The sequence below is a fragment of the Otolemur garnettii genome, unplaced genomic scaffold, assembly GCF_000181295.1.
Source record: "Otolemur garnettii isolate 467f Iridium unplaced genomic scaffold, OtoGar3 scaffold00022, whole genome shotgun sequence".
In the NCBI taxonomy this organism is placed as follows: domain Eukaryota; kingdom Metazoa; phylum Chordata; class Mammalia; order Primates; family Galagidae; genus Otolemur; species Otolemur garnettii.
Window position 1 is genome coordinate 18,359,072 of NW_003852417.1, and position 11,648 is coordinate 18,370,719.

At 46.1% G+C, this 11,648-nt stretch overlaps 1 protein-coding gene across 1 annotated transcript in view; it reads left to right on the plus strand.

Annotated features, from left to right (window-relative positions):
* Nucleotides 1–2,886: 2,886 nt before the first annotated feature.
* The window catches only part of NRBP1 (nuclear receptor binding protein 1), a 13,608-nt gene continuing 4,846 nt past the window's right edge, over nucleotides 2,887–11,648 (plus strand). The window contains exons 1-10 of the mRNA XM_003787481.2: nucleotides 2,887–3,062; nucleotides 6,640–6,869; nucleotides 7,331–7,453; nucleotides 7,595–7,696; nucleotides 8,363–8,452; nucleotides 8,596–8,636; nucleotides 9,010–9,104; nucleotides 10,743–10,826; nucleotides 11,062–11,120; nucleotides 11,282–11,380. Coding sequence (XP_003787529.1) covers nucleotides 6,660–6,869; nucleotides 7,331–7,453; nucleotides 7,595–7,696; nucleotides 8,363–8,452; nucleotides 8,596–8,636; nucleotides 9,010–9,104; nucleotides 10,743–10,826; nucleotides 11,062–11,120; nucleotides 11,282–11,380 — 903 coding nt within the window. The 5' untranslated portion in view covers nucleotides 2,887–3,062; nucleotides 6,640–6,659. The remainder of the gene's footprint in view (nucleotides 3,063–6,639; nucleotides 6,870–7,330; nucleotides 7,454–7,594; nucleotides 7,697–8,362; nucleotides 8,453–8,595; nucleotides 8,637–9,009; nucleotides 9,105–10,742; nucleotides 10,827–11,061; nucleotides 11,121–11,281; nucleotides 11,381–11,648) is intronic.

Consider the following 11,648-nt stretch of genomic DNA (forward strand, 5'->3'; position numbering starts at 1 on the left):
TTTTCTTTCTTTCTTTTTTTTTTTTTTGAGACAGAGCCTCACGCTGTCACTCTGGGTAGAGTGCCATGGCATCACAGCTCACAGCAACCTCCAACTACTGGGCTCAAGCTATTCTCCTGCCTCTGCCTCCCAAGTAGTTGGGACTACAGGTGCCCACCAGAAGCCCAGCTATTTTTTGTTGCAGCCGTCATTATTGTTTGGTGGGCCCAGGCTGGATTCGAACCTTACAGATCAGGTATATGTGACTGGCGCCTTAGACGCTTGAGCCACAAGCACTGAGCTTCATTTTCTTTCCTGTTTAAAGTACTGACTAATATTCCCTTGTATGGATGTACCATAATTTATCCACTCACCTACTGAAGGAGATTTTGGTTGATTCCAAGCTTTGACATTTATGAATAAAGCTCCCACAGACATTTATGTACATGTTTTTGTGTGGATATGAATTTTCAGCTCTTTTGGGTAAATACTAAGGAGTCCAACTGCTAGATCATACAATAAGAGCATGTTTAGTTTTGTGAGACTGAGGCTGGGCACAATGGCTTAGGCCTGTAGTCCTTTTAGGAGGCCAAGGTGAGACTTAGAGTTGGAGACCACCCTGAGCAACATAGACCCCCATTTCAAATAAAAATAAATAAACGTGTAAATTAAGTAAGACTGGGTATGGTTGTTTTCATCTATAATCCCAGCACTATAGGGGACTGAGGTGGAAGGATTACCTGAGCCTGTGAGTTTGAGGCCAGCCTGGGCAACATAGTCAGATTCTGTCTTTACAACAAAAAACCAAAAATGATTGGGGCATGGTGGTAGGCACCTGCAGACATGGTTACTTGGGAGGCTAAGGTGGGAGGATCACTTCAGCTAGGAGTTTGAGGTTGCAGTGAGCTATTAGCTCACTCAGAGCAATCTAGTCCTCACAACAGAGTGAGAACTTGTCTCAAAAAGAAGAAAATAGAAATAACCCCAATGTCCACTGGTTGTTATTAATTAAATGTTGGCATATTTGGACAACAGAATACTCTGGTTTAAAAATAACTAGTAGGCTTGGCGCCTGTAGCACAATGGTTACAGCACTGGCCACACGCACCGAGGCTGGTGGGTTGGAACCCAGCCTGAACCAGCTAAACAATGATGACAACTGCAACAAAAAAATAGCCAGACATTGTTTCAGGTGCCTACAGTCCCAGCTACTTGGGAGGCTGAGGTAAGAGAATCGCTTTAAGCCCAAGAGTTTGAAGTTGCTACAGCACTCTATGGAGGGTGACATAGTGAAACTCTGTCTCAAAAAAAAAGAAAAGTTAAGTAGTAAAGTAAAACAAAGTAGTGGTTAAAAAATTACAGTAGTTCTATGTGCACCACCATGAGAAAAAGTGAAAAGAGTAAATAGAAAGTTTATGTAATATAAGCTTGCTTTTCTTTGAAATTATATACACACATATTAATACTTAGAAAAAGAAATATGCAGAAACTTATTTGGGGGAAGGAAGGTTATAAGAGATAGTAATTGACAATATTTATGATAGCTGTGAGGATTAAACGAGTTAATATTTCAGAAGGCAATTAAAACAGTGCCTAGCTCATAGAAATTATTACATAAATGTTATGCTAAAATATTTTTGAAATATTTTGATATTCTGCAACAAGATTATGTTGTTTTTATAAGCAGGAAAAAATAAAGAAATAAATGAGAAAAAAAATGACGAAAAATAAATGAGGCAGCGCCTGTGGCTCAGTGGGTAGGGCGCCGGCCCCATATACCGAGGGTGGCGGTTCGAACTCCGCCCCGGGCCAAACTGCAAAAAAAAAGTCGGGCCTTCTGGCGGGCGCCTGTAGTCCCAGCTATTCCGGAGGCTGAGGCCAGAGAATCGCCTAAGCCCAAGAGCTGGAGGTTGCTGTGAGCTGTGACACCACATCACTCTACTGAAGGTGGCAAAGTGAGACTCTGTCTCTAAAAAAGAAATTAAAAAAAAAAAAAGAATCGAGGAGGGATGAAAGATTGGTTTTAAAAATAAATATTTTGAAGTGAAGAGAAAAAGAGGACTTCGACCAGATGACCTTCTTTCTCACAGTGAAGATTAGATTCTCTTTATGGATAGTGAAATTTAGTGATTATGACAACCTCAAATGATTCATCTTCTCCTTCCACATACATGTCTAATGGCAGAGTGAACTTCTATCCTTCAGGTTCTGTGTTTTGTTTTCACAGATCGAGGGCTCACCCAGGATTTATCATCCTCCCGCCCTTGAGTCAATTTAAATTCTTTCCAAACATCTTTTAAAGGTAATTTTCTTTTCCAAAACGTACTGTTTCGTTTACTAGATTTGACTCTTACCAACTCAACTCTCGATAAATAATGCCTCTGATTCTTTTTTTTTTTTTTTGCATTTGTCAACTATCACTGAATAATAATTTCAATGAATATGTTCTCAGGAAGATCAAATAAGGTAACATCCGTGAAAACCTCTTGCAAAGTTTTAACAAATAGAGGAGTGCTGTGCAATCACAAAGTCTTAGCTATTAATCTTCGTTAAGTAATTTTAAAAAGCTTTCTGTAGAATTGGTGTCCTGCGCTGTTTCGTCCCAAAATAATAAAGGTGGGCGGGCGCTCCTCTCGGACTGCGGCCACGTCTTTTCGCTCCTTTTGTCTTTCCGTGGGTTTAGAACTGTCATGGCGCCTTCAAGAAGAGGGAGGCGGCTTTCCCTTAAGCCAGCAGAATCATCGGGGGCACCTGGACGTGGCGGGTGGGGTGGACAGAGACAAGCTCCAGTTGGGACCAAAAAGAACGCTCCTAGAGATCTCGGCCGACAGGCTCCAGGGGAGAACCGTGGAAGACTATCCCAGCTAGCGCCCTGCAAGCCGGGCACCGCCCACCCGGCCGCCCTGACCAATGGAAACCTGACGGCAGTGCGGCACCGCCCATCTGTTGGTCCCGACGCCGCGAGGGCGGGGTCCGCAGTTCGGTTGCGCTGCGGAGCGCAGCTGTGAGGGAGTCGATCTGATCCGGAGCCCCGGAACCCGAGCTGGAGCTGAAGCGCAGGCTGCGGGGCGCGGAGTCGGGAGGTAAGCGCCCAGGAAACTGAGGTCCGGGGGGAGGAAAGGGCTCATGAGAGGACGGAAAGATTGGCCTCCGAGGCCGGTGGGACCTGGCAGGCGGGTGCTGAAGGGGGCCCTGCTCACTCGGCAGACTGGGGCCCAGCCCGCCTGAGCCGAGGGGCCGCTCCGGCCCCGCAGTCTCTGCCCGGGCCTGCCCTCCCCGGCGTGGCGGTGGCGGCCCAGAATTCTGCGGGCGCGGGTCGGGAGGCCCTGGCGTTCGCTTGGAACTCCGGCTGCGAGAGGCGGGGCTCGGCGGGCGGGGGCGGGGGCGGGGGCGGCGGTCGCGGCCCGGCGGCTTGCGGAAGCGCGGTCGCCAGGCCGGGCCTGCTCGCGGGGCGGCGCGCCGACTGCGCGGGGGCGTGGCCTGCGCCCTGACGGCGCCGCGGGCCGGCCTTTGATGAGGTGGCCGCAGCTCGCTGCCGGGGACCTGCCACACAGACCGGCTGGGCGCCCGCGCGGGCCCGCGGCTCCTTTCCGGACGCCAGGCAGGGCGACCTGTTGGAGTGAGAAATTCAAGGGCCTTCTACCTCCGGGCTAGTTTTAGTTCCTACTGGACGGCCTTGCGGGTCTCAGAGGTCCCCTGTGGTCCGCTCAGGGTGAGAATCGCCTAGAGGCTTATGGCCTGCGAACTGTTGCGGAGGAGTTGACATGCGTAGGGGATGCAGTCCAACAAATGAAGTCTTGGAGAAAAACTTTGTAGGACGACCCACTTTGCTCCGAAGTGAACATACTACACTACTCAGGGTGGCTGGAGGCGGCGAGGAGATTCCCTTTGGGAACGAAAATGGGCTTTTCCATATGTGATCTAAACTTCTCAACAACTCTGAGGCAGAACTCAGTGTTGCAAAGGTTTCTTCAGTAGGAGGAGGGCTGAAGGATCTTGGGCCCTGCCTCATTTTCCTACGCAGAAAAGATTGGGGAAGCAGGGTACAAGCACATTCCAAGGGCATCTGTCTCTGTGACTGACGAAAGTTTGTATTTTCCTGTGATGCCTGACTGTGGATTAGTTTTCTGTGCCCTGGGTCCAGAAGTTTCTTTAGAGCCCATTGGCTACAGGCTTCCTGTACTAGAATTCCACTGGTATTTCCTATTGTAGTCAAGCTGGGAGTTTTACTTAGCTATACAGATTCTAGACACATTCAGTGAATATAGAAAGTAACTAATATGGACTTTCTTACCATTGTCTTAGCTACTTTTTCAGTAGAAGAAAAAGGAAAAGATCTCTAACTCATTTTGTGGTAGCTTACTTCAACCTACCAGTATTAATAGTCTTTCTAAGTCGGCTGAGTTAAATTTCTAGAATATGCAAGGACCTAGAAAAATAACAGGAGGAAAGAGTATCTTACCAGTATGTAACTTTGGTATTTACTAAAATATCTAATAAAAATTTCCTGACTTGAGCTCAACAGTGTATGCTAGGGGCAGAAATGGGTAATAGCATTACACAGTTCTAAGGTTGGCATGTGTTTTTTTTTTTTTTTTGAGACAGAGTCTCACTTTGTCACCCTTGGTAGAGTGTTGTGGCATCATAGCTCACAGCAACCTCAACCTCTTGGGCTCAAGTGATTCTCTTGTCTCAGCCTCCGGAGTAACTGGGGTTACAGGCGCTGGCTACAACGCCTGGTTATTTTTAGGAACAGGGTCTGGCTCTGGCTCAGGCTGGTTTCAAACCTGTGAGTTCAGGCAATCCACTGGTCTCGGCCTCCCAGAGTGCTAAGATTGCAGGTGTGAGCCACCATGCCTGGACTGTTTGTTTTGAGACAGTCTCCCTGTTGCCTCATGGCACTGCCAGCCTAGTTCACAGCAATCTCAAACTCCTGGGTTCAGGTGATCCTCCTGCCTCAGCCTCCCTAGTAGCTGGGACTACACGTGCCGACTACACCTGGATAAATTTTCTATTTTTAGTACAGATGGGGTCTCACTGTTCCTCAGGCTGGTCTCCAACTCTGGAGCTCAAGCAGTCCTCCTGCCTCCACCTCCCAGAGTGCTAGGATTATAGGTGTGAGCCAACACACCTGGTCTCAAAAGTTTGGTGTTGATTGTGGAGGCATCTGGCATTCTGAACTAAACTAAAGGAGCAAATTTACTTTCTAGGATATGACTTTTGTACTGGAGAGTACTCTCTTGAGCCTAGCACACTCAGGTTCCAACCTCTTCACAGCCTTTATTTTTAGAGGTACAGAATAACATTCATTGCTTGTCTTGTGACTTTTAACTTAAGGACATTTATCTTTGAATTCTTTTTCTTCAGTTAGCCATGCCTCTGAAAAAAATCTTAATACTGTATAATGCTTTTTCCTATACAATCTGTAAGTTTTGTAGTCTTGAGTTATTTGTACTTGAAGTTATTGAAATACCTATGTCAGATCCAGTGCTCCAGAGAATAGAAACTTCGGAGTCTTTGAACAATGTGAATGAAGTGAAAGCTGGAGGCTTAAAGTCTTAGATTCGTGGTTCCTTGAGTGTGAACATCTCATTTAGTATTTCAAGCACCTAGCTCAGGGTTTGGCTCACAATAAGTGCTTAAAACATTTGTTTAATGAGTGAATGAAAAAGATATGTTGTTAACCAATACCCATGTGCCATACTCACATCACAGAGAAGTGAAGTCATTAGGAATGAAGTCACTAACCACTGTCAGTCACTGCATCCCAGGGTAGCCTCAATCATAGACTAGGAGGCTCATTCTGTGTATAGGAGGGATGGAGAGTGAATGTCCAGGTTAGTTCTAGCTGGATAAATCAGTGAAGGGTTTTAGCTGGATAAGTTGGCTGAGGGTCCAACCTTAGGGCTAACTCAGTGGAACATTTTGGAATCTGGAGTCATCTGTTCTGAAGAGAACTCATGTAGCTTAGTTCTTGAGCACAGTGCAAATCTGGGTACTTGGGGATTCAAAGGGAAGCCTGTTGGATGAGTATTTGCCATCAAGGAATGGACATCTGATTTTGTTGTTCATTGAACCATAGTAAGTGGGATTGTGTTACCATAAATTTTTTTTTGGAGACAGAGTGTCACCGTCACCCTGGGTAGAGTGCTGTGGCATCATCAAAACTCATAGCAACCTCAGACTCTTGGGCGCAAATGATCCTCTTGCCTCAGCCTTCCAAGTAGCTGGGACTGCTGGTGCCTGCCACAACACCTGGCTAGTTTTTTCTATTTTTAGTAGAGATGGGAGTCTCACTGTGCCTCAGCGTCGTCTTAAACTCCTGAGCTCAAGCAATCCACCCCTCTCAGCCTCCTAAAGTACTAGGATTATAGGTTTGAGCCACTGCCCCTGGATATTGCCAAAGATCTTACGTTTGCCACTCCTCAGTGGGTGGTAGTCATCTTAAATGGCTCCTATTCTTTAGACTAGAGTTAGGAGAGTATTAATGTTTTAGTATATAGATAGGATTAGTCTGGTTTTAGATTTGAAGGAAACAAAAGGGGAATTATGTGTTTTCTTTTGAGCCCTCAGATGAGTTTATTACTCATTACTGAATCTCTATAGATCTATCGTGACCCTCTCTGCCTTATCCCTCTGTTCTTGCACCAACCATTGCAGGCCTGAGTGTTCATTCCAGCATGTCGGAGGGGGAGACCCAGACAGTACTCAGCAGTGGCTCAGACCCAAAGGTAGAATCCTCATCTTCAGCTCCTGGCCTAACATCGGTGTCACCTCCTGTCACCTCCACAACCTCAGCTGCTTCCCCTGAGGAAGAAGAAGAAAGTGAAGATGAGTCTGAGATCTTGGAAGAGTCACCCTGTGGGCGCTGGCAGAAGCGGCGAGAAGAGGTAAGGTGATGTTACTGTCACTCTTAGGAGAGTAAATTCTTTTTTTTTTTTTTTTTTTTTTTGAGACGGAGCCTCAAGCTGTCCCCCTGGGTAGAGTGCCATGGCATCACGCTCACAGCAACCTCCAACTCCTGGGCTCAAGCGAGTCTCCTGCCTCAGCCTCCCAAGTAGCTGGGACTACAGGCGCCCGCCACAACGCCTGGCCATTTTTTGGTTGCAGCCATCATTGTTGTTTGGCGGGCCCGGGCTGGGGATTCGAACCCGCCACCTTAGGTGTATGTGGCTGGCGCCTTAGCCGCTTGAGCCCAGGCGCCGAGCCAGGAGAGTAAATTCTAAGAGGTTTAAAAACTGGAGGAGCAAAGTCTCACAAATTTCCAATAGGTTGGGGGCTAGGAACATGTAGAGTGTTAAAATGGAGGGCTTGTGAGGTAACTAATTCCCTTTCATTTGATTCTTCTCAGGTGAATCAGCGGAATGTACCAGGTATTGACAGTGCATACCTTGCCATGGATACAGAGGAAGGTGTAGAGGTTGTGTGGAACGAGGTACAGTTCTCTGAGCGCAAGAACTACAAGCTACAAGAGGTAGGTAGTGGGGAAAGGAGGCTGACTATGAGGAGAGTATTTTAGGGTTAGATTATTTCTAGGAAGATTTAGAGACTAGTTTCTCAGGATTATTACTGTGATTTGTGAACTATATTATTCCACTGTTCCCTTTGCTTGCAGGAAAAGGTCCGTGCTGTGTTTGATAATTTGATTCAGTTGGAACATCTCAACATTGTTAAGTTTCACAAATATTGGGCTGACATTAAAGAGAACAAGGCTAGGGTAAGAATTTTTTCCTGTTTTTTCCTGAGCTTACTACAAAGAAACTAGCTACATTATTCCTTTTATACTTCAAAGATTAAAACAAGATGGTTTTGAAACAATTGAAATCAGTTGCTTTGGTGGTATGAGTGTACAGTTTTGGCTACACCTGTGCTTTTTGTCTGGTAGCTAGGGCAGAAATCAATGAGCTTTTGCTTCCTTCTTAACATAACTTTTATTGTTCAGTAGTTTTCATTGTCCTATTTAGTTTAAGGAGATGATGCTAAGAACAGAAGGAGAGGAAGAAAAAGAACCTTCTAAATTTAACATACTCTCTGGTGTCTTTAAGTTATAAAGTAAGGGGCTTGGCGCCTGTGGCTCAAGCAGCTAAGGCGCCAGCCACATACACCTAAGGTGGTGGGTTCAAATCTAGCCTAGGCCCGCCAAATAACAATGACAGCTGCAACCAAAAAAAAAAAAAAAGCTGGGTGTTGTGGTGGGCGCCTGTGGTCCCAGCTACTTGGGAGGCTGAGCCCAGGAGTTGGGAGGTTGCTGTGAGCTGTAATGCAATGGCACTCTACACAGGGGGACAGCTTGAAGCTCTGTCTCCAAAAAAAAAAAAAAAGTTAACAAAGTAAGGGATCATTTCTACTATAAGGCTTTTTAGTAAGTGCTTTGCCTCCCCAGGTCATTTTTATCACAGAATACATGTCATCTGGGAGTCTAAAGCAATTTCTGAAGAAGACCAAAAAGAACCATAAGACTATGAATGAAAAGGTATGGAGGAAGAGCAAAGATCTAGGCTGGTTTTGGTGGGGTTTTAGAAAACACTATGTTAATTATGAAGCTGATCAGAAAGGGATGAGTGGGAGAGTTAAGAGAGGGAATTACTACTGACTCTTGGACAAATTCTACTCCAGGCATGGAAGCGCTGGTGTACACAAATCCTCTCTGCCCTAAGGTAAGTAGTATCTGGTTAGTTTCTTTCTTGTATTTCCTGATTTAGTTCCTTCAGACAGATTTCAAGGCATGACTCCGCTATTGTATTCTGCCTCTCCCCACTTTCTCTTAGTCATATATTATAAAAGATTGGGACTCCTGCATAGGTCTTTTAAAGGCTTCATCCTAATGCCTTGACCATGACACTATTTCCTACCCCTTTCTCCTAGTGTTTATCCAGCTATGTAAATCATCAGGCATAATGGAGATTCAGAGTGTGGGGATTATCTTTATGGTGACCAGCAGGAGTCCTGGCCCTTGGTCCTCTTTAACCCTTGGGTTCCCCCTGCCCTTAATTTCCCAGTGGCCCCTCTAACAGCCCAGTGCCCCCACAGCTACCTGCACTCCTGTGACCCCCCCATCATCCATGGGAACCTGACCTGTGACACCATCTTCATCCAGCACAACGGACTCATCAAGATTGGCTCTGGTGAGGGGAGGGAGAGGTTCTGGGCAGGGAAGCATCGGGAATTTGGGAACTGTGGGGGTAAGATCAATGAGGGAGAACACAGCAGAATTCGGAGTTGTAGGTGATAGAGGAAAGGACCTTGCAAGGGGTAATTCATAGGCAGTCAGTTAACAGAGAGGGAGCAGAGTGAATAATCGTGTACCCTTTGAAGGGAAACTGGGGTTAATATAGAGACATTGATAGGAGGTTGGGAAAGAGCAAGAGATGGGTGTGAGGTCTGATTTGAGTCCTTGAGGCGAGATCTTGCCAGAGGAGGTTCCAGGCTGTGCCTACTGTGAGTGCTTTCATTTGCTGTGTATTTTGTGTGCAGTGTACAACATTTCTGTGTGCTATGTTTGTGTGTTTGTGTGTCCATTTGTCTGGGGCTTGGCTGCTCCATCGCTCACAACTTTTCTCTGTTTTCCTCCCTCCCGCTTACGGGCTGCTCTGTTCCCAACAGTCTTTCATAGGATTTTTGCTAATGGTGAGAGCTCCCTCTGCCCCACTTGGGGCTCTGTTTGTGCTCCCTCTGCTCCCTTGGCGGCTGCCCAGTGCATGCAGTCGTGGGAGCACGTCCTATTCCCCTATCTCTCCTGCCTAATTATGCCTGCTTAGCTTCTGCCCTGCCAGCCCTCCACCTGCTTGCCCCTTCATACCTGCTTGTTTCCTGTGGATTTTGCCTGGCTGGCCACTTAACCTTCTAGATTCATATTTCCCCCTCATCATCAAGTTGGTTTCCCAAGTCATACTGTGCTCCCAGATTCTCTGTGACTTGTGGTCATTGTTTATGATTTGAGTGAGTCCGGATTGGGCCTGGCCCTGGTTCCTCATTCAGCCCTGTGTCAGGCAAGTTATGGAATAAAGGGTAGATAGAACAGGGTCTAAAAAGTTTGGATTAAGTGGAACTGCTTCAAGGGTTTTGGCTCAGTTCTGAGGTGTGTTTGAGTTACCTTCAGCAAAGGTGGGTAAGAAGGAGGTTATCTCTTTGGTTATATATATATATATATTTTTTTTTGTTTGTTTGTTTTGTTTTGTTTTTGGTTGCAATTTTTGGCCTGGGGCAAGGTTTGAACCCGCCACCTCCAGTATATGGGGCAGATACCCTTCTCCTTGAGCCATAGGCGCCACCTCCTTGATCATACGTTAATGCTTCTTACCTCCTATATCCAAGTTCCTGAGGTCTCCAGTTGTCACAGATAGGCAGGGCTGCTGTGTTTTTATGTTCCTTGCAGGGTGGATGAAAGAACTAAAACCAGATAGTTCATGTGATCAGGGATTAGAAGTACCTGGATTGGGGAAGATTTACAGGCCACAAATCAAAGTTTTTCTCTAGATTGTGTTGTTCTTTGACCAGCCAAAAGCCCTTGTGTATGTGTTAGTTCTGTGTGGCATCTTTGTTGCTACTGAGTCGGGGACCTTAAATAAGAAACAGTAGGGCTAAGAAAAGGGGAGGTAGGTGATGTCCATATGTGGTTCAGGATGGGAAAAGGGATAAATCTGTGCTTGCTGAGGGTTAGAAGGAGACTTTGAGAGAGAATTTGGCTTTGGGGGGCTTCTGTCTGGAGTGAGATGATGCTTTGTTGATGGTGGTCAGATTGTGGGTATCTCCCCTACTCCCAGTGGCTCCTGACACTATCAACAATCATGTGAAGACTTGTCGGGAAGAGCAGAAGAATCTACACTTCTTTGCACCAGAGTATGGAGGTGAGGCTCTGGTTTCTCTGCCTTGTCCTTATTCCGTTGATTGGGCACTTATGACCTGAGATACAGAAGTAGTATGACTGAAACATTTGGTCCTTCTCTACTAGCATACAAAATGTTTTTTCTCTTTTCCTTTTCTTTTCTGTCCTTCCCCCACCCCTACCCCACTTCTTTGGCATTTATGCCAGCCCCAGCTCCTAATCCTCTTAATTAACCAAAGCCTTCTCGATTTTTCTAGAAGTCACTAATGTGACAACAGCAGTGGACATCTACTCCTTTGGCATGTGTGCACTGGAGGTGAGGAGACCAGAAAGGAGGAGGGGAAAAGAGGCAAATTAGAAGATGGAAGAGGAAATGGAGGAGGGAGGACAAGTTAAGGTGCTAGTCTTGAAAGAGTGATTATGGAAGCGCTGAGGTTCTTAGGTCTCTACTTCTCCTCTTTTTTCTTCTCACTGCAGATGGCAGTGCTGGAGATTCAGGGCAATGGAGAGTCCTCATACGTGCCACAAGAAGCCATCAGCAGTGCCATCCAACTTCTCGAAGACCCATTACAGAGGGTAAGGGTTATCAGGATCACTCCCTCCTTAGCTGACTTTCAAATGTATTCAGGCTTCATCTTCCTTTCTACCTACTGGGAGTATGCTTTCTTCTAAGCGCAAGGGGACATAAAGCAGAAAAGACAGAACGTATACTCTTTCCTCTGGGAGTGTCTACCATGTTTTTGTATATATATACACACACAAATAAGGTTAAGATGGATAATACTGGAGTTAAAAATTACATGTTGGCTGGGCACAGTGGCTCATGCTTATTATCTCAGTATTT